The sequence below is a fragment of the Lissotriton helveticus genome, chromosome 7 (assembly GCF_964261635.1).
Source record: "Lissotriton helveticus chromosome 7, aLisHel1.1, whole genome shotgun sequence".
Classification (NCBI taxonomy): domain Eukaryota; kingdom Metazoa; phylum Chordata; class Amphibia; order Caudata; family Salamandridae; genus Lissotriton; species Lissotriton helveticus.
In genome coordinates, this window is record NC_136068.1 from 1,891,536,029 (window position 1) to 1,891,561,891 (window position 25,863).

The 25,863-nt window shown below is 43.1% G+C and overlaps 1 protein-coding gene across 1 annotated transcript; it reads right to left on the reverse strand.

Annotated features, from left to right (window-relative positions):
* Positions 1-2,593: 2,593 nt before the first annotated feature.
* On the reverse strand, positions 2,594-18,698 carry LOC144769869 (olfactory receptor 5G9-like). Its single transcript, XM_078654058.1, has 2 exons — positions 18,500-18,698; positions 2,594-3,480 (listed from the first exon to the last, which is right to left on the reverse strand). The coding sequence occupies exons 1-2, from the start codon at positions 18,696-18,698 to the stop codon at positions 2,594-2,596; spliced, it is 1,086 nt and encodes a 361-aa protein (XP_078510184.1).
* Between the last annotated feature and the right edge of the window lie 7,165 nt (positions 18,699-25,863).

The following is a 25,863-nucleotide window of genomic DNA, read 5'->3' on the forward strand; positions in this document are numbered from 1 at the left end:
CGATCCGCTCTATCCGCAATACTTCATTGACGAACATCATTGCAATGCAGGCAATGGATCATCGTTGAGCCACACCGTTTGTTGGAGTGATTCATTGTCGAAAAAGATGCATCAGTTCTGACAGACGCAGGGTCGTCCATGCATCGGATTTGATCAGCCCAGGAAAAGCCACTTACAAGCGTCCACGACTAGTTTGACACCAATTGGCCAGGCAGGTTTCACACATACCAGAGACCAGTTTCTGTTGCAGGTTTGTGTAGAAAGTCTTTGATTTCCCTTAGACTTTGAAACAGGGGGCAAGCCAGCAAGCCCTTGGAGTCACTCTGGATTTAAGTGGGATTGGCCCATCCCTTTCCTCAGCATGGCCGAGGGTAGCAAGCAGCTGACAAGAGGCAGCATATCAGAGTAGAAAATCAGTTCTTCCAGAGCAGCAGTCCAGCAGAGTAGCAGTGTGTGTAGCATCACAGCAGCCCTTCTTCCTGACAAGGTTCTTCACAGGTCCAATAGAGTACAGTCTTGATGAGGTGAGAGGCCCAGTACTTATAGCTATTGTGCCTTTGAAGTGGGGATGACTTCAAAGAAGGGTCTTTAAAGTGTACAGAGGTCCTTTCTTCTCAGCCCTGGCTCCTGACTATCAACTGGGAGCAATTAGCCCTTTGTGTGGGAACAGGACACTGCCTATTCAGGTGTAAGTGTCAGGCCAATGTCAACTGAGACATTACCTCCCTGTCATAGGTACAAACAGAACAACACTACCCTGACTAAACAATTAGCTAAGTGAGCATGCATTGAGGCACAAATATACTGCTGTAATTACTGAGATGAAGTGCACCACTCAGAACATTGCTAGTGCACTTCACAGGTTTCCTAGAATTCTCCCAAGATCTCAGCGGGGAAAACACTAGTCACGCAACCCTTGCTGAATTCAGATGCCGTCTTCATGATCTGCTGATTTTGCTTGTAACACCAAGTTGGTAAATTACAGCATCTTGCAACTAAGGAACATTTTAGAACATCTCTGCTTAGAATAGCTCAAATGTTCTGTAGGGTAAGTGTGGTTGTAGTTTGGTGAGACATGACAAACACAACATTAAAGCCAGCTTTACCAGTAAGGTGGATTTATCATTACTATTGCAAAGATATGAAACGTGAGGCAGCTACTACTTTCTATCCAAAAATAACAGCTTAAAAGTGTATTAAGGAACTCCCAATGTTAACCTATGAGAGTAATATGCCTCACAGTAGCAGACAACAAATGCTGGTGTTTGTCACTACCAGGAAATGCTAAACTTAAAAGTACAAGTCTTACCTTTTACTTACAAAGCACCCTGCCCCGTGGCTACCTAGGGCCTACAGCAGGGGTGACTGAGGTGCAATAAAAGAAGAGGCCTGGGAAATGTTTTTTAAATGCCAAATCTAAGTTGCAGTAAATTGCAGACAACAGCCCTGCAATGGCAGGCACGAAACAGGTTTGAAAGGCTGCAGATCCACTAACAACATTTAATTTACGGACTTTGAGTATATGGTATACCACTTTGCAAGGGACTTACAAGTCAATTAAACATGCCAAACAAGTGTAAACTAATTATACCAGGTTTAGAGGAGGAAGCACATGTGCTGGTTAGTTGTGGTAAAGTGCTCAGAGTCCTAGAGCCAACACAAAGGGGAGAGGGAAGGCAAAAGATTTTGGGTAACACTTCAATGATGGCCCTTTTCCAACAAATAACCACATTTTTTCTATCAGCAATTTGTATAGTAATACTCAAGTGTCACTTATGGCTCTTAAAGTTCTCTTTTCCCATCAACAATGAAGTCAGAAATCATGGGACTGTCTCCCACTGGCTCTCTATTCCCCCCAAATAATCTTATTTTCCTGTAATAATCTTAACTCCAGCCTGTTTGTTTCACCTGCTGTGCGCTTCCTCGCCATCATTTCTTCTTCTACAGTAGAACGTATGGTGCAAGGAAAGCCTGATACTGTTTATCAGCAGCGGCCTAATGAATAATTCATCATCATCATCATGGTCATCACCAATGTCCTCTCTTCCCAAATATAATATTATTTTCAATAAAAAGTATCTGTAATCCTGGCAGCTAGATGGTACAGATTTTCATTGATTCAACATCAGCTCCGAACAACCTCCACCTGTAACATCACAGTTTAAAACTCCATCTATACCTGGCTAGCATGCTGCATTTTAAAAGCTATTTAACATATATATAGTTAAATTGTGGTTTCTTGTTTTCCTGTTCCTTGTTGGGATCCTTTAAATGATTGCTACTGTGCCAACAGCATGAATTGTTTTAATAAATTGTTGCCAGAAACAAATAAATATAGATGGAATGGCCAATTTAGATGCACCTAATACTGAGTGATACCATTCACCTTTTGTGACAGCGAGAATATTTTACACTTAGCATCAAATGCTAAATTGCAAATATTTGCTGTTAGATCAGTTTCTGGCAGCAACCTTTTTTTTACAGGGATTATATATATGAGGTCTGCTTGAAATTATACTTTACCCAACTTTGAATTTTAGTAATATAATATTTTGGGAATACCATTGAATCACTATTGAAAACAACATTTCAATCATGTCATCAATTTGACTCTTTGAAGACCTTTCAGAGTGAGGAAATTTTTTAACTCTTTGTTTTTCAGGCTGTAAATAAAGGGGTTGCACAAAGGAACCAAAGCAATATACAACAAAGAGTATATCTTGTTGTAATTCTGTGAGTAAGTAGATCTTGGCCGCACATACATAATAGAGATTGCCCCATAAAGTAAAAGAACCACGGTGAGGTGAGAGGTGCATGTTGAGAAGGTCTTACGTCTACCATCAGAAGACCTTATTTTTAGTATAGCAGAGATTATGTAAATGTATGATGTGAGGGTAAGAACAAACATGTTCAAAAGAACTACAGAAGCAATGACATAGGTAAGGGTTTCAATGATGTGTGTACTAGAGCAGGACAGCCTGAGTATGGAAGTGATGTCACAGAAGAAGTGGTTGATTTCATTAGGACCACAAAAAGAGAGTTGTGAAAATAGTACGGTGTGTGCTATTGGGTCCAAGAATCCGACTATCCAAGCACCAGCCGACAACTGTAGACAAGTAACTTTGTTCATGATGACCATATAGCGTAAGGGAATGCAAATTGCAACGTACCGATCATAAGCCATCGCCGTGAGAAGGGTGAATTCAACACATGCAAAACACATAAAGAAGTATAACTGTACCAGGCAGGCAGTGAGAGAAACAGGGGTTTTGAGAAGAAAAAAGTTGACTAACATTTTGGGAAATGTGGTTGAAGTATAAGTTATATCTAAAAATGACAGATTTGCAAGGAAGAAATACATAGGAGTATGCAAACGTGAGTTGTAGCATATAGTTGCTAAGATAATAAGGTTTCCTATCAGGATTATCAAGTAAATAATCAGAAATGTAACAAAAAGTGGCTTTTGCAGATGAAGAAAATCTGAAAATCCCACTATCAGGAATCTTGTTTCAAGTGTAGGGATTGATTACTCTCATTTCTCCTGATGCCTCTGATATAATTGCGGGAAAGCTGAAAAGAAAAATAGAGTATAAGGATAGTCATTAGTGAGGAGTCATCACATCACATAAAGTCTTAACTTAAATAAAAAATGAATGGAATGGTGGATATTGTGTTATACTTCAATATGTCTTGAAACTGAGTTACAGCTTCTTCAGTTTTCAATATCAGATGTGTCTTTTATAGGTGATATATAAATATGCAATCTAAATGCATGAACATAACCTCTGGTTTACATTTGAAAGCTAAAAATGTAGAGAAACTCAGTTGATAATAACACTTGTCCCACTAATCTGTATTTACAAAATTCTTGTGATAAAACAGTAGCTCACTACTGTGCCAGGGGAGATTACCCGCGTGAAGGAAGGACTCTAAGCACTATATAGAGACATCCATAAGCTTTGTCTTGCAAATTGACCCATTCTGGTGATGTGGGTAACTATATAATATAAATATAATTTCCATGCCTGTGGCCCATTCTTGACATAGTGTGGGGATCATGACACATTTATGGCTGCAATATTTTCCTTACTCAGCATAAATGCCATCATCAAAATTACCAAATATCTCCTGCCTCTTTCAAACACTTCTGACTACACTACCTCAGATGACTCTACATCAAGTCAGGTCCTGTACATTTGGTTAAATATATTCCCATTTGGTGAAACACAAATGCATTAATTTTGGTGAAAACACACATACATGTTGGTGTCACAAGGTGTATTAGTGGTCCCACATTCACTTTTACTATCAAGCTTCACTGTTGCAGCATTTAGCACATGGTGGAAATACAGAATCCCAAACAATGGTGTGACATACAACACTTATAGCAGGTTCCCACTTTTACCAGTTCAGTGGCTTCCTAGATCTCACAGAAGCTGGGGGTTGTCTTCTTCCCCATTATGGGGTCCACCCTAGTTATGTGGGACAGGGAGGTTCATGACATTTCTCTCTGATGATAGCTTTGGCAAAAGGCTAAAGAATACCACACAGAATAACTACACCATTGCACCTTTTAAATAAGCATTTATTAGAATCACAGACCACATATATATCACACGCACAATGGAGATTGCAAATTGAATTGGGTACACACTCACAGATAAGGAATGGGACAGAGTGAACAACAGAACTCAAATGTCAGCATGGAGTTGCAAAATGAGATGCATAAAGTATATATGTCCTAGAACAGCACACCATAAAAGATGCCAGAGTAAGAAAGGACACAACAGAAAAACTTTTGAAGAGGGTGAAGAGGAAGAATGGTGGTGGAAGGTCAGTGAAGCATGGGCAGGGGTTAATTTAACAAAAAAAAAGGGGAAACATCCAGTGATTCTGCTTCTCCTCATGGACGAGTGAGTCAGGCATTGTCTAAACGTGATTAGAGTTAGCTGTAGATTTCTCGAGCAAAGTTAAAATTGATGAAAAAATCCTCTCCAATGCATAAAGTATGTCAACATTGGCCCTCCCTCCCCCGAATCTGTTGACACCCTCATTCGATAATTGCCAATCATCTTGTAGCCCTTTATTTGGAGATGCCTCTAGATTTGATAGTCCCAATCTTCACAAAAGAGAAACACTAAAAAGCTGGCATTCGAAGGCAACTGACAAGATAGTCCACTGACAGTCTAACCACCTGGGGTTTTTAATTCAGCCTCCATTACTGTGGCAATATTAGGCAGTGTGTAGTCCTCTAAATCCCCAGGTTCAAAACTGTGATTAAAAAATGTGAGACACTTGCAGGTTTTGCAATTACATACATGAGTCCTGGCTCCACTTGCTTAGTTGCTGCCCATTCTTTGCTATTGATCGACGCCGCCTACTGATCCCTGTCTTTCGGGAACAATCACTGAGACACTGTAGGGAAGCATCGACTTTGTGTTTTAGCAACAATTCAGCTCAGGCTCTAGCAAGAGCTGGGAAGGTCGTTAATATTATTTTAACTGCATTGCATAAACACTTAGCATTAGGAACCTGATCATGATTTTATACAATTTAAAAATGTTATTCTAACATGCATTGCGATGTCTGTATATTACGGTTTTTATTAACTGTATAATAAAGAAAGAGAAAGATGTGAGACACTTGTGGGGACACTTTAGAGGGAAAGGGACCTTATGGTGACTCCACAACACTGTGCCCCTTGACGAAGACGATGCTGGGCGGAGGAAACTCTGCCCCACATTCTAATGAGGACCCTGAGTTTTAATTATAGTTATGTATTAATACATTTCTCATTATTATTAATCATTTAATTGCTAATTAATTTTGTAAATCGTGTCATTCATTTATTTTGTGTATTATTTTTGGTGTGGGTTGTGTTTTGTTTTAGGGGGAAAGGTTTTGAAGATAATTAATGATTTCATTGAAACTTCATTAGTGGGTGAGACCTGCAGACATTCTGTTGTGCAGTGAGATCTGGCATCATGCAACAGACTAACTAAATCATACAGAAATTAAAAATAAATGACTATTTTATATTTCTCGTGTGCCAAACAAGAATGTAGGACCCAATTCACAAATGTATTTGTAGCCATAAACTTGCTTAAAAGTCGTAAATGCTTCGAATAATGCTTGCACAGAAATCACAAAAATATTCCTGGCAGGTGTAAATGGTTTTGCTACTGGTTAATTCTGTGTCATGAGTGCAGAGAATCAGCAGTAGTGAATTTCATTAAGGCAGTGGGAAGTGGTTGTTACAAGGCGTAGTTTGACCTGAAAATTGGAGAAAATAAATCCCCACTACTTGTGAGACTCAGGGCAGTCACAGATTCACATCTGACCCCTTCATGCCTTGGACAGGGTGGAACATTTCCTCAGGATCCAGATGGAAAGTGAAACAGATCACCCAGGTCTGGTTTGGATGTAGAGGGGGGTCTTTCTCCACACATTTTTGCACATTTAGCTGCCCTTCCCTCTCCACACAGAAGGGTAGGCAACATTTACAAATGTACAAGAGTGAGGTTGCTCGAGGGATGGCTTTCCAGGAAATATTACACCTATTTTGTGATCTGTGAACAAGTGTTACATTCTGTTGCAGAACTTCAAATTCAGTTTTACACTCTCCTGGAAAGGTTGCACATGAAGACAGCAGTACACATTTGAATGATCTCACAACATTTCGACAAAGCTGTGACAGTCACGTCCATCACGCCCTGATGATGGTGCAGTCGATGCCAGGGTTGCATGACACAATAGATATGTAGAAAGCAGACATCCTAGTGGCTTCATACAAGCTGAGATGAGTAAACGCCTCTTAGTGCCTAGAACGCAAGTGACAAGACCATCCAATGCGGTGACGTGGAGCGCATTCTTTGAGATGGTAAAAAATACGGAGGGCGATAGGCATGGTTTTTCAGGGAGAAAGTGAGAACTTATATGAACATTCCTCAGAGTCTGCATGTGACTTTAAGGAAAGATATAACCTTGAATTTGACTCTTAAATGTGTTTTTCGATAGCCCCAGAGGCCATACGCAAGCCCTACAGCCCAGAGCTTGTCACCTCCATCTAAGGCTTGCGGAATGTGCAGCCGGTGCTCAGCAGCCAGAGAGCGCTTGAACATGTCAGTGGATATAGGAACACCAGGCGCTTTAAAACTATGCAGCTTACAGATCTGTGCAGTGTTCATGATTAGTGCATCTGCAACTAGATCATAGGAGCAGGACAACGTATCTCAAACTTTCAGAGTGCACTCTCTGCCCGTGCTCAAGAGCCAGGTGTTAAAATCTCCCCTTCCTTACACACACTTTGGTTACTTAATGCCGTTGATGCACAGAGCAGTGCAACATGTGAGGGCCCAGGATGGACCCTGGCGGGGCCAGCTCCACCTTTTATCACGGTGATGCTGATACATTGACTCAATGGGGTATATTTACAATAGAATGGCGAAGCGTGGTGTTAAGCACAAATTGCTAACGCCAAGCTCTGCCATTATGAAAAGGCAGGGATGCGCCGTATTCACAAGAATGCGGAGCAGCCCTGCCTTTTCTAGCACTGGTGCTAAATGTAGATGCCTAGCGCCAACGCAGGCACCCATGCGCCACAGTGCAAGGGTGTTTGCATTGTGGGACTGATTGTTTATGTGCAGGAAGGTGTCCCTTCCTGCACATGAACAGTCCGGAATGGCGATTTGTAACACCTCACAGTGCTGCAATGTGCAGCACACATAGACGTTGCAAATCGTCATTTTTTTAAATGATTGTTTATGTGCAGGAAGGAACATTCATCGTGATTTGCTATTTCTCTGTGTGCTGCAAAACCCAGGACACATTAAGCATTGCTCCTTGTTACAGCATGTTTATACCAGGTTTTCCCATGTCTTAATTTTGGCACTACCTCCTATGTACGCGACTCTTGTAAATAGGGGGCTGCATCAAAATCAATGGGTGTTGCGGTGGAATAACGCATTGCATGACCCTTTCATACTAAGTGTAGCATGAAAAGAGGCATTATTTACAAGGCAATGTTAAGCCACATTAAGTGGCTTAACACTGCCTTGTAAGTAAGGTGAAGCATTTATCGCCACATGGACATAATGAAAAGTGACCCTCTGGTGGCAATAAGCACTAGTAAATATGCCCAATTGCATTAATCTTAGAATAGGTTATCAAAGAATTATGAAGCATTGGACACATCTAATGAGCCTAGACAGTTATCAATATATTAAAAACAATGCACTTACCTCCTAGACAAAAAAAAAAGAATTCTATTTGGAAAGTACAAACATCAGTAAAAACTTAATATTGAAGATTATTTTAAGGCAGTCCTGAAGATGGAATGGGAACAAAATACTTGTCGGCCGGATTGTAAACAGAGGGACAGTCAGAATAATGTAACAGGGAGACATCAAGAGAGCAGAGATTGAGCTAGCTGGGCACTACTGCACTCCTGTTACACCGCTTCACCCTAGTCTTGTAGACTGAAGGACAGTCTGAAGAATGGGACTGAGAGACAACAAAAGAGCAGGGCACTACTGCACTCCTGTTACACCTCTTCACCCTAGTCTTGTAGACTGAAGGACAGTCTGAAGAATGGGACTGAGAGACAACAAGAGAGCAGAGAGCGAGGAGCAGGGCACTACTGCACTCCTGTTACACCTCTTCACCCTAGTCTTGTAGACTGAAGGACAGTCTGAAGAATGGGACTGAGAGACAACAAGAGAGCAGAGAGCGAGCTAGCTGGGCACTACTGCACTCCTGTTACACCTCTTCACCCTAGTCTTATAGACTGAAGGACAGTCTGAAGAATGGGACTGAGAGACAACAAAAGAGCAGGGCACTACTGCACTCCTGTTACACCTCTTCACCCTAGTCTTGTAAACTGAAGGACAGTCTGAAGAATGGGACTGAGAGACAACAAGAGAGCAGAGATTGAGCTAGCTGGGCACTACTGCACTCCTGTTACACCGCTTCACCCTAGTCTTGTAAACTGAAGGACAGTCTGAAGAATGGGACTGAGAGACAACAAGAGAGCAGAGAGCGAGCGAGCAGGGCACTACTGCACTCCTGTTACACCTCTTCACCCTAGTCTTGTAGACTGAAGGACAGTCTGAAGAATGGGACTGAGAGACAACAAGAGAGCAGAGAGCGAGGAGCAAGGCATTACTGCACTCTTGTTACAGCTCTGCCCCTTGCTCTGAGGCATGGCTCTGTAGAACTGGATGGAGCTTTTATCAGCTGCAGGCCACATGGGACTGAGCTCATACAGATGGCTGAGCTCCACTTGGAGATTATCTAGAACATTTCAAAACTTCCTAATTAGGCGCATTGCGTTGATTACTGTGCAGTGTCCCTCTAGTTGTGAAATCCCTAAGTGTTGTCAAACATATTCTGGGTAGTTTTATTGGAAGCAGATGTTAAAAGAAAATGCTATGTCCTTAACACTATGCTGCCTTCATGGGACCATGGATAATTGTCAGATTTTTCACCTCATGTTTGGTTTTTAGATTATTTCTTGAATATCATTGGTTGAATAGGAACTAAGTGGCTGATTTACGTTTAGGCAGACGGAGTGGCACAGTAATTTACCCCCCCTATGGAAGGGAACTCCGCCAAATGACTTAGAGATGTCTGGCATGACGGAGCCATACATTAAAAATACAATATTTTTTTATTTTCCAATAGAACATCCACAAACTTGAGTTATCTTCAAGAATAGAAAAAAACTTTAAACAATGGATGTGAGTTTTGAAACCACCAGAGGTAGTAATGCGACTTCATTTACTGTTATTTACCAGAAGCAAGCGAGAGTAAACACAGCTCCCTAGAAGTGATATTGTTTATTACAGTAACTTGAGAACAATACCCACTTCTGCCATTCTATCAAGTGATCTGGTTATGAAATGGTTAAATTATTTCCAGAAAGAGTAGCTGAAACCAGAACTCATGGTGGGTTTATTGCCACTGCTGATTTTCATTTAACCAATGTGGACTGAATTGCATATCCATTTTCTAGATCAACGTGCCCCTTACCAAGGTAGACTTGAACCTGGAGACTTTAGCAGGTGCTTCAGTAGTACTTCTATTATTGTTCTTCCAATATTCGATAATAGTTATGATGAACCTTTTGACAACTCACCTGGTTTGTGGTAATGGTGGGCATAACTCAGGTAATTAATTTGCTGTAGTGTAATTGCACTAAAGAAATATATTTAGCAAAATTAAACAAGATTACGTGGAATTATGCAAGGAGCCTAATCATGCATTTAGCACTATTTCCTTAGCAAAAATGCTCCCTCATTTTCAAACTGATCCTGAGGATTTATTTTATGCTAAAAAATAGCACCAAATTCAAAAGAACAGGAACAACAACAGCCATCAGCCACTCACACTCTGCTCCTGTGCCCCAAATGTCTCCAAATTATGTAAACAGGTGTGATTTCATAATTTTCAATAAGTTTGAGTCACATGAGTAATGCAAAATTGCCAAAATTACTCCAGCTTATTAAGAGTCTCACCATGGGGCGGCAAATGCAGGAGCAGCCATGGGTTGCGAAGGTTTAGCTATGCCTCAGGCGCAGCAATTCGCGCTACACCAAAGAGAAAGCAGGCACCCTTGTACCATGGCGCAAAGGTGACTGTAATGTCAGCAGGATTCATTTTGTGCAGGAAGGTTCTCCTTCCTGCACTAAGAGGTGTTTCCCTCTTTCTGTGTACTGCAGAATGCATCACACATGGACAGAGGAAACACCAGGAGAAATAAAGTAATTTGTCCTTGTTATACCTCACCTCGTGAGGCAGAAGACTGTGGGACTTCCTAGGTTTACATACTCTTGTAAATCTAGAGGAGCAGCAAAATCCATGGGTTTTGGTTGGAAAAACCCACTGCAATGCCCATGGAATACCTCCCAAGTACAGAGTAAGGCAATGATTAGACTTGCAAAACCACGCATAGTAGATTTGCGTTGCCTTATAGATATGACTTTGTAATCCCTGCTGCTCGTACATATTCCCCTATATCTGCACGTCATAATGAATCTGGTCATCATCCTCTCATAAACCCTGAAAAGTGATGGTAACAGGGATGGGTCCTATGCAAACTTGCACTTAATTTGTTACAAAGGATGTACATCACTGTAATGTCAAATTCAGGTTAGACCCTCAGTGGTGTTGTGACTTTATCGATGGTATAAATCAGGCAACATGAAGGTGAAACTGACTCACAGTTGTATGTTGAGGCTGGTAGGCAGCTAACCTGCAAGACTTTTAGATATTCACCCATATATTCATGGCATGTGGGGGATATAGTTTGATTTCTCTGTCCGGGACGGCTGTGCCTTGCTTCCAATCATGCGGTACAAAAGGGGGTGGTGATGGATGGAGCATCTGAACCAATCAAACACTCACACCCAGTCAAAAGATCTGGGTTTGATCAATCACCGTTCTTTAGCCCACTCTGACATCCCAGTTCAGACATGGCCATATGCAAATCAGTCTGACCCTGTGCCTCATGGGAACAGTCCAGCTCGAACTGCCAAGCCATGCCTTCCCTGGACCGGAAACAAGCTTCCGAGGACCGGTTTCTGGCATTACAGCCGTCTTCAGCCCGGCCTGCTTGAATCCAGTGGCAAAGTGAGCAAGGGACTCACGTCTGAGCATACCCTGCCACACTTATGGCGGCCGAAGCGGTACAAAAGGGGGTGGTGATGCTTCCAATCATGGGCACACTGCTCTGAAGAGGGCGGGCATACTGAACTTGTGACGCAGTGGCTTACATAGCTTGAGGTCAGTGGATATTTCTGTGAATTTAGTTCAGCTTTGCCTGAACAAATCTACAGGGAACATGCATGCTGAAAAAGGCAGCATGAGTGCAGTGTGTGTATACCAGATGCAATAGCGTAGAAACCTATTGACAATCAGCACATTCATGTTGGCTGCAGTACTGAACAGTACCTCAACATATTCATATGTGTTTTCATTAAATCTTTTTATCAACATTTCATCCATTCTCACAAATGTGTTCTAAATCTCAACTTGCCAGCATTCCCATGTCAGATGCATCACCCTACAGAGTGGTTATTTTCCATATGTATTTCCTTCTTATTACTGTGTGCATACCTTTTCTCTACCTATAACCACTCCAAGCACAACTCCTCCCCCTGACAACCTTTGATGTCCCCCTCCTCTTCACTCCAAATATTCATCCTTAGCGCCTCTATGTCTCCTTACTACTGAAGTTATCATTAATCTCCGGAAGACCCATGTCCCCCCGTCATTCTCAAAAATTTCCACAAAATTATAAGCTCTAAACTCACTGATATTTTTAATGCTATGTTCTTATCCACTACTTTTCCCTCCATCTGGAAAAAAGCCATCGTCAAACCACTTATCAAAAAAAGTTCACTTGATCCGACGATAGTTGCTAATTATCGTCCAATCGCCTGCCTCCCACTCCCTGCCAAAATTGTGGAAAAAATAATGAACACACAAATCTCATATTTCATAGATCAAAATAACTGCCTGGACGAAACACAATTCGGCTTCCGGAAGGGACACGGGACGGAAACTGCGCTTATTAAAGCCACAGAGGAAATTAGGAAGTCCCTAGATAATGGAGGATCAGCAGTACTCATTCTACTGGACCTGTCTGCGGCCTTCGACACGGTCGATCACTCCACCTTGATCGACCGTGTCGAAATGGCAGGCATTATGGGTGCAGCGAAGGAACTCATTTCCTCATTCCTCGCCGATCGAGTTCAATCTGTTGCCTTCAGCAACTACAACTCACCTCCCTTCACTCTTCCTTGTGGTGTTCCCCAGGGGTCCTCGCTAAGTCCCACATTATTTAACATCTATGTGTCAGACTTAGCGAGGACCTTAAAAATCCATCACCTGGCGGTTACATCCTATGCCGACGACACCCAGATTGTCTTAGCCATAAACAAAAACGGAGATGAAGTGGCCGCCAACTTTAAACTGGGAATGTTGGCAATAAGTAATTGGATGGCAAGAAACTGCCTGAAGTTAAACTCCGATAAAACGGAGGTGATGCTGTTTGGCAATCTCTCCCCTGCCTGGTCTCCCACATGGTGGCCTGATGCCCTGGGACCACCCCCTTCCCCGGTGACCAAGGCTAGAAATCTTGGAGTTATACTGGACACCAAACTTACTTTCATGCACCACGTTAACGCAGTAGTTTCCTCCTCATTCTACACCTTGAGAATGATAAAAAAACTTCTACCATATCTTCCCATGAACATGACAAAAACGTTGATTAGCGCACTCATCATGGCCCGCATTGACTTCTGTAATGGTCTGCTAGTCAACGCTCAAGAAGGTGTTTTAAAGAAATTACAACTGGTGCAAAATGCGGCGGCCAGATTGATTACTGGATGTCCTAAGTATGCCTCCATCTCTGGGACACTCCGAGAGCTTCACTGGCTACCCGTAAAAAAGAGAACTAAATTCAAGGCTCTCTGCATTGCCTATAAAGCAATTCATGGGCAAGGTCCAGCGTATTTGAAAGACTCCTTCTGTCCTTACAAACCTGCCAGATCCCTAAGATCCTCAACCGCTGGACTCATGCAGGTTCCCAGGACTAAGAAAGTCTCCTGGGGAGACAGATCCTTCATAGTCACCACCACAAAACTGTGGAACAGTCTTCCTCAGCACATTAAAGCCTCCACCTCTCTTCTCTCTTTCCGCAAGCAGATAAAATCCTGGCTGTTCACGCAACAACTCCTCTTGGACCAGTTCTTTCACTCAGCGCCGAGACACCCACGGGTAATTGAGCGCATAACAAATCGCCTAAATAAATTAACACTCCTCCCTCCACTCCTGCCTCGTGGCCTAAACGTTGTCACATTTCTAAGGACACTCACTCACTTTGTAAATTGTGGCTCCGCCTTCCTTCGTCAGCCCATATTTTTTTACCCTTTCTGTCACATTGGGAAGTGTTGCAGCCCCCTCAGCGGGGTAGAAGTCCCTTCTGGTCACGATGAGTGCAATATTAGAAATTAAACTTTGTAATTTGGCATTGTTGCCTCCCCTAATCCTCACCATCACCAAGAGTAGCCTAAGAGTGATACTTACCCATGACACAGTAGATACATTTCATTCTATTTTGATTCCGTAAGTTTGGACCTTCGGACAGCTCCACGACTTATGTGTTAGTGATCCTGATTGCCCACAAACTCTACAACATACATTGTTTACAATTTTGTCTGTCCTATATAGTCTAGTTCCTATAAAATAGGCCTGCTGTAGCATTTTCAATTGCACCAGACGGAACGCCACTCCGATGGCCACCTATGTAGGGTGTCTACAGTATTCAGCCCAGTTGTAACTGTCAAACTCTCCTAGGTCTAATACATATCTCTAATAGTTTCTGCCAATTTTGTATGAGTATGGTGTGCAGTTCCATATGGGTGGATAATGCTCATCAAATTATGAGAATGAAGTACCCCTTAGGCTTCAGACCGGATTAAAGAACCTCTGGATGTCCCTAGTTAGTTTTAATTTCTCAGGTCCTGATTACGATCTTGACAGACAAAGTTACTCCATCACAAATATAACAAATATCCCATCCGTCAAATTATAATTACATTATATTTTATTGAACTGTAATTCGTCGGATGTGTTATGTTACGTTAGGGGGTGCTTATAAAGCGCTCTGTCACCGTGGGTTTCCTGGCACTAATCTGAGACTGAGGGAGACGAAGAGAATTAACCGGATTGTGGGAAAAGCCAAGTTTTTAAGGATTTACGAAATTGGATGAGCGAGTTTGGAAAATTTAAGCGAGGGAGGAAGAGAGTTCCAGAATTTGGGGGCCAAGAGTGCAAATCTCCGGCCACCGATTCTGCAGAGTTTAAAAGAGGAAACAACCAGGAGGCGGAGGTGAGAAGATCTGAGGTTACGTGAAGGGCAGTAGGGACTAATAAGAGATTTCAGAAAGGCAGGGCAGGGGCCGGTTAGGGATTTAAAAGTGAGGCAGCCGATCTTGAAGGCTGCCCTCGAAGTGACAGAGAGCCAATGTAATTTGGTGAGAAGAGGTTTGGCGGATTGCCATTTCGGGGTCCCGAAGGCCAGTCTCGCCGCTTGGTTCTGAATGATCTGTAGTCTAGAAAGAAGGACCTTAGGCAGACCATGATAAAGAGAGTTCGAGAAATCCAAGCGGGAGAGGATAAGAGCCATGATGACTTGAATCAGGGCTTCGGGAGTCAAGAGATAGGCCACCTTTCTGATCCTGCGCAGCTGATACATGCAGGTAAAGACCACCATCCCTATTTGGGGTTTAAGAGATAGCTCGGAGTCAATAGTGACCCCGAGACTCTTCACCGAGGCCACAGGGGTGGGAGAGGGGCCAAGCTCTGCCGGCCAGAAATGCGGACCCCAGTGGGTGGAGCTCTTGCCAGGGAGAAGGAGCTCCGTCTTCCCGGGATTCAATTTAAGTTGGTTCTGGCTCATCCACTGAAGAATGTGGACCATAACCGCCTGGAAGTTAGAAATAGCGGAGAGAGAATCAAGAGGAAAGATGAGTTGCAGGTCGTCAGCGTAATTAAAGACGGTGACGTCCCACTGCCTCAGAGAAAAAAGAAGAGGTTGAAGATATAGATTGAAAAGAAGAGGAGATAAGGAGGAGCCCTGGGGGACCCCGCAGAGTGAGCGCTCCCTAGGTGCCCTGAAAGTGCCCAGGCTGACTGTCTGAGATCTCCCGGTCAAGAAGGATTCGACCCATGCCAGCGCCAGGCCCTGGATGCCGGCCTGCTCGACACGGTGGAGAAGGATGTTATGGTCCACCGTGTCGAAGGCGGCCGACAGATCTAAAAGGACCAGGGCCTGGGGGGTACCCCTGTCAACGCCGTCTCTGAGAGCATCCAATACAGCCAGGATCACTACCTCCGTGGAGTGGCCAGGTCTAAAACCGGCCTGGTTGGCTTCAAGGAAGTTGGAGCTCTCGATGAACTGAGAGAGACAGGCGGTGACGTGGGCTTCCAGAATTTTAGAGAAGTAGGGCAGAAGGGCGATAGGCCGGTAGTTTGCCAAGGCTGCGGGGTCGGCTCCAGGTTTCTTCAGTAGGGGCACCAGAACGGCTGCCTTGAAAGAGCTAGGCACCGAGCAAGAAGAGAGAGAAGAGTTCAACAGAGGGAGAATACTGTCAGGAAGAGAAAGGCATATGTCCCGTAGTATGGATGGTGGACAGCAATCGTCCGGAGAGCCGGATTTAACCCGAGCGGCCAATGTGGCCAAAGATTTTGAATCAGGAAGGGGGAGATGTGTGAGAGAGAGTGCATTGGGAGGGGGACAGACAGAGTCAGTGCCAGGAGAGGTGGCCGGAATAGTGTCCTTGATCATAACAATTTTCTCTAAGAAGAACGTGCTGAGGGCATTGCATGATTCCTGTGTAGGAGCCTGGGTCGGGAGCGTCCTGGAGTCGGAGGTAAATTCGTCAAGGACTCTAAAGATCTCCTTCGATTTACAAGGGGCAGATAAGATTCTTTTAGAGGCATATGCTGTTTTGGCCGCAGTGATGGCTTTTTTGTATTTATTGCGAGCGGCCACATAAGTGTCTCTGCTCGTGGGGCAGTAGGCTCTTCTCCACTTGCGCTCCAATTGGCGTAGCTCCAGGTGTTGGGTTTTTAGTTGGAGGTCGAACCATTTGTGGGAGTTTCTATGCCGAGAGCGGGGAAACTTGGTTAATGGAGCAAAGATATCGCTAGCTGACGTAAGCCAGTGGGAGATGTTACAGTCTAGCTCATCGATGCGGATATCGTTAGGGAGGGAGGGACAGGACTGAGACAGATGGGAGAGAAATTCAGAAGAGTCGACAGCCCTCCACTTGCGGGCGACACCACCCTCCAGAGGGGGGGCCCTGATGTTGCCATTGACAGAGATTGTAGTCTCGATCAAGGAGTGGTCAGACCACACACAGGGAGTGATCTGCGGGCGAGAAGACTTCACCCCATGAATCCAGATGTGGTCGAGGATATGGCCGCCGCTATGGGTGGGGAACTTAAGAAGTTGTGTAAAATTTAGGCTCAAGAGAGTTTCAAATAGCTCAGTGGCGTGCGGCCCGGCATCCTTGTGTTGGAACCAGTAATTGAAATCGCCGAAAATGGCGACACGAGGGGAGGAAGTGGTGAGATTAGCAAGCTGCTCAGTGAAGGATGAGGGGAAAGAGGGCATAGAGAGAGGGGGGCGGTAGAGTATTATGACAGTGACTGCACCCACCTCAGTTCCCAGGCTGAGAACCAGGTTATCCACTTCGGGGATGATCATGGAGGCGGTAGCGATGATTTTAAAATTTTTGCGTATTACCGCTGCCACCCCACCACCGGGACGGCCTCCAGGGCGGTTAGCATTCAGCAAATAGTAGTCAGGGGGTAATGCCGCCAGGATATCAGGGAGGGAGTCGTCGGTGAGCCATGTTTCTGATAATAAAAGGACATCTGGGCTCTCAGCCGAGAGTAGGAGGAAGATGTCAGTTTGGTGTCTTACAAGAGAACGGTTGTTTAGGTATAGTATTCGGATGTGTGAGTCAATGGGGACGGAAGGAATATGTAGCGCATCCGATCCCAGGTGGGAAGGGACATTCCCCGCGATTCCCAGTGTAGAGATGTGGGCTCTGACAGCGGGCGGAAGAGAGCATGGGTAGAATTGTAGGCTCTTTAGGGCAGAGGGAGTGTAAGAGATCGCGGCGGCAGCGTCCCTGGCCCCTGGGCCCGTCCGGCCGCGGACGGGCACAGACGGGCTTGCCTTAGGCGCGCCTTCGGCGCGCCCACTGCGCCCGTCCGCTGCGCGTCCGGGGAATGCACATGTTTTTATGGTAGGGGAGTGAGAGGAGAGCGAGGGAGGGGCGTGGCCTTGCAAGATGGGCGTGGCTTGTGTGTGTCTGGGGGAGTGGCGCAGGATTCCTGTGCAGTGCGTCAGCGCTAAGTCTACAGCGCGTCTGCTGCAGGAGGCGCTCTGTCCCACAAGTGAGTGCTCAGGGAGGGCAATGAATTTAAAAGAGCAAAATGAAATCAAGGTTTTTAAAAACAGGCAAACAAACAACAACACAGTTCGACTCCCGGCTTTCCGCCTCAGGAGTTTTTCTGGATGTGAAATCTGTCATGTTTGTGACAGAGTAACCCTATCTGCCAAGATAGGCACTTTGTCCCTAAGAACCAATTCCATCTGCCTTATTACCTATTAGGGGTATTGCAGTCAGGTTGGTAATTTTCCAACCAGGTCAGCTATAAAGAAGATCTCTGGCAAGGCGCCCCCTTAAGAAACTCGTTGGGCATTGCAGATCCCTCACAATGAGGAGGACAACCTGATGATGAAGCATGCCACTTTAGTTGGTGAGGTTTTGTGAAACTTTAAAAGAATGCTTTCTATGGCCTGAGGGATGTTTTCTTTTCATAAGTTGATCAGAATTCTCCACCCATACACATTGCCTATCATATATGACTATTCATAATTATTTGGAAAAATATGTGCTGGACCAACCAACCAACTAACCTTCTTCCCCTTTTTTCCTTTTGTAGTTATTTTTCCTGAGCGCCATATCAATTTGTGAAACCACATATCTGTGAAGCGGGTCAGTCAACACCCTATATTCAAGTGCTGTTTCTTCCTCCACATCAACCAGCAACTCACAGTATCCAGTGAGAGCCAGTCTCACCAGGAAATATCTAACACATCTGCTAGTTTGCATCATCGCTGCAGTTCCACAAAGGGCAATACTTCTCCTCCCTTGCCAATATTGCCTAGGTTGTGCATTCTCAGTAGATCCCATTGTCACTGGTTCTTCCCGACTCTTAAGTTTGCCAGGAGAGCTGCCTGCCATAACAGTGTCTCCAGTATTAATTTATCACATCATCCCAAACATATTCTCATCTCCTATCCAGAATCATGAACTACAGGTAGTCCAAAGCTTGATTAGTAAATGAAAGGAGCAGGGAGAATAAATAGTGTAAAGCATTAACCAATTCATTATCATATTTGTACTGCACTTACATGTCTTCATATAGAATTGGTCAATGCTGGTGTGTGTCTTGGGACCTCCCATGACGAGCTTTTCTGGCAAAAAGCTGAGCAGAGCACCGCCTTTATTCACTTCCAGGGCAAAACATTAATTCATTTCAGCCTATGCTTCTCTAAATTATTATTTATTTTCAGATTTCTGCTCAATATACTTTTACATGAGCTGATGACCTGATACTTAAATCACATTCATATAGGTACACAACCAGTCAAAGTGATACATCTGAGCAATAACAGGAGAGGATAGATTTCAAGGTCAAGAATACATCTGAGCAAAAACAGCAGAGGATAGATTTCAAGATCAAGAATACATCTGAGCAAAAACAGGAGAGGATAGATTTCAAGATCAAGAATACATCTGAGCAAAAACAGGAGAGGATAGATTTCAAGATCAAGAAGATGACACCTTAATTGACTATCTAATCAAACATAAACATTGAAGCTTAACCTCCAGGCAGCGGGTTAAAAGCATTACATTTTCTAAACTACAAAATACGTTCTCTATACACAACATTCATACAATCAGTGAGATAATTCAATGTAATTGAAATGTGCCCTCGTCGTCTCTCCCAGCATACAGTAGGAAAATAGTCATAGTAGAAGGAATTTGCTAACCAAAGATTTTGGGCCTCACTTAGAACATGGCGGATGGGATTCTCCCTCACAAGCCTGATACCCCGCCCACCGTATTTCAAGTGCCAGAGGATATAAAGGCACATGTAATACGGAGGATGGCATATCTGCCAAGATCCAAATCAAGCCCTTAGTTATTTTTATTGTTTAGTACCTTGGAAATTACATTCATACAGCAACACGGATAAAGCACACTGGGGCATATTATCAAGGGGGTTTATCTCCGCTTTTTTGGCTTTAAAAGCCAAGAAAGCGGAGATAAAATGATCTCCCTATTACCTAGCTGTCGCTAACACCAGTTAGCGACAGCTTGTAGGAGATAGCGTTCATCTTGGGCCCCACTTTGCATGTCAGTGAAATTTATCACGAATGACATGCAAAGTGGGCGTGCCAAGATGTTAGCGACTGGAAACCGTCGCTAACATCGCTATCTCCTATTACCAACTTTTGGAGATATTCGCGCTAAGCGCGAATATCTCCAAAAGCTAACACCTGCCCTTAGCAGTTCTTAGCCATGTTATCCAAGGGTAGGTGGATAACATGCCTAAGAGCATTAGCTCGGTAATGCATGAATATCGCTGACTTTTCAGCGATATTCATGCATTTCGGCCAATTTTTATCGCTTAGGAGATAAACCTTGATAATAGCAAGGTTCCTAAGCGATAAAAATCGCCGCAGCTCGAAAAATATTGCCGCTAGGCCAACATAGCGATAATTATCCCTAGTTGTTGGTAATATGCCCCACAATTCTCTCAGATACATTTGAGTAAAAATCAGTCTATATCAACAGTCCCTATGCTGAAAGTTTTTCGTATACACCATTTTTGGTGCAGTCAGTGCTATGTATCTCCATAAAGTGTGTTGTTTTTAAGTGGAAAGCAACGTTTTAAAAGTGGGGGTACTGGCAATGCTGCTTACACTCTTCTAAGGTACCTGTGGCTATCCAGAATGCAGGGGCTTCCCAATGAGGTGTAAAATTTCAAATCCACACGGATAAAACCAAAGCATTTACAAGTTAAAACCAGAAAGATGTTAACAGTTCTGCCAGGGGAGGGGAAACAACCTTTACAACGCAACTTTTACAATGCACTACCATTACAACACAGTTATTACAACGCAACATCCCTTACAACGCATGCCCTTACAGCGCAACCATTACCACGCATAATACTACAACGCATACAATTACAACTCATGTCATTACAACGCAGTGATTACAACGCAGTCATTACAACACATACCACTACAACGCATACCATTACAACACATAGTACCCTTACACTATCCAACACTTACCCTACTGTTGCACCCCCTGGAGTTAGAATAGTAATTTCTACCCCTACACCATCCAACACTTACCCTACTATTGCACCTCCTGGAGTTAGAATAGTAATTTATACCCCTACACTATCCAACACTTACCATACATGCAATGTAATGGTATGCGTTGTAATGGTATGCATTGTAAAGGTAGTATGCGTTGTAAAGGTATGCATTGTAAAAGTATGCGTTGTAAAGTCATACATCCCAGGGGAGGTACATTTAGTAAACAAACGATTATAGGGGATGAGGTTCTAATTACAGCACACCTTGCAGTCAAAATGTTTTAGTCTTGGCTACAATTATATACCATCAGTAGACATGTCTAACCACTATACATCAAACAAATACAGAATTGCATAGAAAATACGTCAACAGGGATCCAGATAATCCACAATAATGTCAGAGAAAGTCCTCTTCAGATTTCATCAGGTCATTCTTTATTTATGTTCATAATTTCTTAAAAAGATCTCCCAGCACGTAAATCGCCAACACGTGTTTCGTCTCACACAGAGACTTTATCAAGGCCAAATATAAGTAGGTAGTTCTCTGTTGTTCTGTTAAGATGGAGTCGCAAATAATGAGGACGGACCGTGGATATTTGATCACGTAGATATGGACTAGGGCACCTCCAGTGTTTGGAATCCTAAATAAATAAGAGGAGTAGATAAGCTCTAAGAGTCTATTACATTATCGCTAGTTGGACGAACTATCCAATGTGAAGAAACCGCCACACCAAGGTGAGTGTAGGGTGATCAAAGCGAATGGACACAGCTATAAAGATAGCTCTATCTGTCTGTTCGTTAATAGTAAGTAGTCCAAAGAGAAACTCTTAGCGGCGTTTAGTAAACAACTCTGTTGAGTTCCGTGACCAATAAAACTCAGTCCGTTTTGAAAAAATACTGTCCATAAATTAAGGCCTGTCGAAAGTGGCAACCATGATAAGTCGCGTTCTAAAGAACCACGAACGAGCTCAGTCACATGCTCGACCGCCCACAGCAATGAAAAATATAAACAAACGATTAACCAAACCTGTATATCCATTAAAGTTTAACTGGATATCATAGAAATTGTGATGCAGGAGGAAAAGTATTGATCAAGGAGAAAGCATCTATGTTCTCTTTTGAATAGGATGGTGCAGTATATATGCAGGTGAGGTATGATATCAGATTCCAGTGGCCACTTTGTGTGGTGCAAGAGCGATGCAAAGGGGCTAATAAATATGCCCCTTAGCCAACACAACCTGGTAAAGTTCAAGATTGATGAGGTTCACTCATTAAGGAGTCAGGATGAAACACATATTTTAGCAAGGTGGGCCACTATGGGATTGTCCAGTGATCGAAGAGTTTTAAATATGCGGTGACTTATAGGAATTCAGAGTGAGCGCTTGGCTTGAAGGCAGACAATTTATTTATAGACTTTCTGCAAATCACTTGAAGCGAGCATTCAGGAAATGGTTGAAGAGAACCTCCAATTGCTTTGACGTTTGAGATAAAGAACTGACTGAATTATTCTTATTAGTAGTTGTTTGGTGAAAAAATTTAGAAACTTGATGACCTTTTTCTATCTGATTAAATTTAAGATTTAGTGAAAGAGGATTTGGCTGAAAACATAATTCCTTTATTACAATGTTGCTGCTTAAAGTTTCAAGTTAATTACAGATTGTATAAAATACCAGGTGGATTCAATCAATCTGAGTCTTTAGTTTTGCAGTAATACAACTTTTTACATTTGATTCCTTTCATCAGACAGAGCAGCATTGAAGGTTTTGGTAGCCATAATTGCATCATGCTGCTCTGAGGAACACAGGGCAAGATGTTGACAGGTTGGAAGCACAGATAATAGTATCACTGTTACAACCCTGATCTGTCTTTTTCTCATAAACTTAATTTGACCCACAGTGTTTGTAATAAGAAAGGACAAAGAGAAAGTAATCTCATAATTGACTATTAAATCCATGCTAAAAAAATCTCTAACTGAAATGGAAAAATCCCTGGCAGTGATTATGTCCAAATGTTGGTCACCACGCGGGGCACCCAGGCCGTAGACGGGTTGGGTCCGCTGCTGGTCTCACGATTTTAGGCTCGGATTAGGGCTCTGGGGCCCTGGGAGCGGGCGCCGCTGTTTTGAGGATTGGCGATGCGGAGCATTAGGTGGCAATCGGACAGTGCACACACTTTGCGGCAGTCCTTGTCACAGACGGGTGTTACAGGTTATGGGGAGGTGCTGGCTGTAAAGTATAGGGATGGAAGGCTGGGATGCTGGTGGATCTTGGTGTGGATGACGGAGGGGTCCAGAGCACTCTTAGAGTGCGACCACCATCTCGACGCTCCAAGGCACGCCCCCTTTTTTATTATTATTATTATTACATTATTTTTTTAAAGGTCAAACATTTAGGAATAGGCTGTAGCAATAGGCTGATGGGCAGCGCTTGTCTTGCTATATTACTGCTTCTGCAATTTCTAGCTCTGGCACCTAAAAGAGGGATGACTGAGCACCTGATGATGTACAAATGACAAAAGTTTAATGTGGGTGCTTGGGAGGGTCTGCGCCTGACTAGGGCTGTCTGTAACAAGTGTATGAGAGATGTGTGAGTGAGTGCAGAAAGGAGGGCATTTGATAAAGGAGAGTGTTGAAGGACAGTGGAAGCAGCATGGTCTGAGCCAATGTCTATATCAGCATAGAAGGTGTAAAATGGCATTCAATGGCCTTGCTGACCTAAATGTGTCCAATGACATCTGATGTCAAAAGCAATACACAGTAGGCCTGATAGTAGATGAATGACAGGAAATGCTCTTTTATGTAGAGAGTTAATTGCTCACCTCAGACTTATCATGCTTCCTCCCTAATTTCTGTTTTTATTTTTATTTTCATTCACATAAATACATTCTTTTTTAAATGTCAATTTTTTCAGGATGAACTGAGACAGTAATTTTCTAATGGCAAATGATCATTGCTTCGAGCGCCTAGAGTCCACTAAGCATCCCCAGAAATTCATCATGCACTTCCTAACAAGCATAGGGCAGTGGGGCTGCTAGACAGCTATTGTCATGCTGCATTGCTGCTTCTGCAGCTGCCGGAGGCCCAAAAGAAGGCTGGCTTCAGGATGAGTAAATGAAGCAAGTGTTAAGGGTGTGCAAGCAAGGGGCTATCCCTGACACTGGCTGTCTCTAACAAGTATATGCGAGAGTATAGAAAGGAGGCTATTTGGTAAAGAGGAGTATCACATTAAAGTAGAAACAGCAGGCTCAGAGTTGTTGCCTGTTTCAGCATAAAAGCCTGAAATGCCAAGCTTCCCTGACTGTGGCCATACCACCCTCTAATAAATATTTTAGACAATAAATGATAGCATTACGTGAGAAGAGGACTTTTTCATGATAACTCTTGATATAACAAGTCTGTACACTAACAAATCACACAGTGAGGGCATTGAAACCATCAAGTATTGTTCCTAAAAGCAGAATGCTAAGGTATTATCTGCACAATTGTAAGATTTTATATCTGATTGCACTCTGCCTGCATGGAAACATATTTCTATTTGGTTGGCAGTACTAGAGATGAAACACAGGGAGTGTCAAGGCACCTTCTTCACCCCAAGTTATGCAAATGTATTTGTGGGCTGGTGAGAGAAGCAGGCACCTGGGCATATCATCATTGCCAATTTATGGGACATCTCAGTCGGGTGTGCTACATTGGTTGCCTTCTTACTGTCTGGAAGGTAGGGTGAAAATAGGCAGAAGACGGCATCTCCATCCTGAATCAGACTAGCCTGAACATTCAGAAGATTTACCAGCCATATGAGTAAACAGGAGGTCCATTTCCTAGATTTCACTTTATCACATTGTAATAACACCATCAGAAGCTCCAAGAAAACTATGACGAAGAATAGTACCCTTTATGGGAACAGCAATTAACAGAAACATTTTAAGTGGTGCATCTATTAGGGGGAGATGCTCAGCACCATGTGGAAGTGAAATAAAAAAGATAATTTTGATAGAATTCAGGATGAGATGACCCAATATTTCAGAGCTACAGGGTATCCTATCTCAGTACTTAAAACAGTCAAGGAGCATGTTGACCACTATTCACAGGACCTGTTCCTCGATAAAGTCAAATAAAGAGTAGAATCAAAGGTCAGATTAATAATCTCTGGCGAATACAGCTGCAATGTGTAAGGTACTCCACAGGAAATGGCATATACTGGGATCAGACAATACAATATGAAATGCTCTCACCATACTCCCACAAATACCAAATGGGGGAGTACTCTCTTCAGGATAATTTAGTACATAGCCAGTTGTCATCCAAGACAAAACACCAAATAAAAGTATCAGATATAGGTTTTTACCCATGCATAAAATGCAAAGCGTGCAAATATAGATGTGTGTATATGATGTACAAGGTACCAGGCAGAACGAAGCAGGTCAAGATAACACATTTCTTAACTCAATTTGGATTGTAGAGTCTATTGCCTCTGCAATAGACACTATATTGGGAGCACAATCATCCCACTATTCTAGAATACATGAGACCCATAATGAAGGGAGATTCATTATATCTAGTGGCTAGGCATTTTCAGGTGGCACATGCAAGTAATTGGAATCTTTTTAGGTGTTGTTATTTGGATAGAGTAGTTCCCTATAAAAGAGTTGTGAACAGGGGTTTGCAATACAAAAACTTGAATCAAAATTCATCATTAACTTGCACACCAAGATTCCCCATGGGCACAATAGTGACAAAGAATTGGCTGTGTGTTTAGGATAGAAGATGTGCAGTGTTCAAAAGAATGAAGACAAAACACAGAGAAAAAAAGGTATTGCAGAAGTGAAGATCACCACAGTTCACCCAGTAGGGCTTGGTTTGCAGGTGTGATCTAATTTCCATGT

What these genes read in the sequence shown, in the direction of transcription:
- LOC144769869 (XM_078654058.1), bottom strand. Translation starts at nt 18,698, where the DNA reads ATGATGCAAACTAGCAGATGTGTTAGATATTTCCTGGTGAGACTGGCT. An exon ending in AAGGAAAAAAGGGGAAGAAG is followed by an intron (nt 3,481 to 18,499) that starts GTTAGTTGGTTG and finishes TGGGATTTTCAG; the next exon opens with ATTTTCTTCATCTGCAAAAG.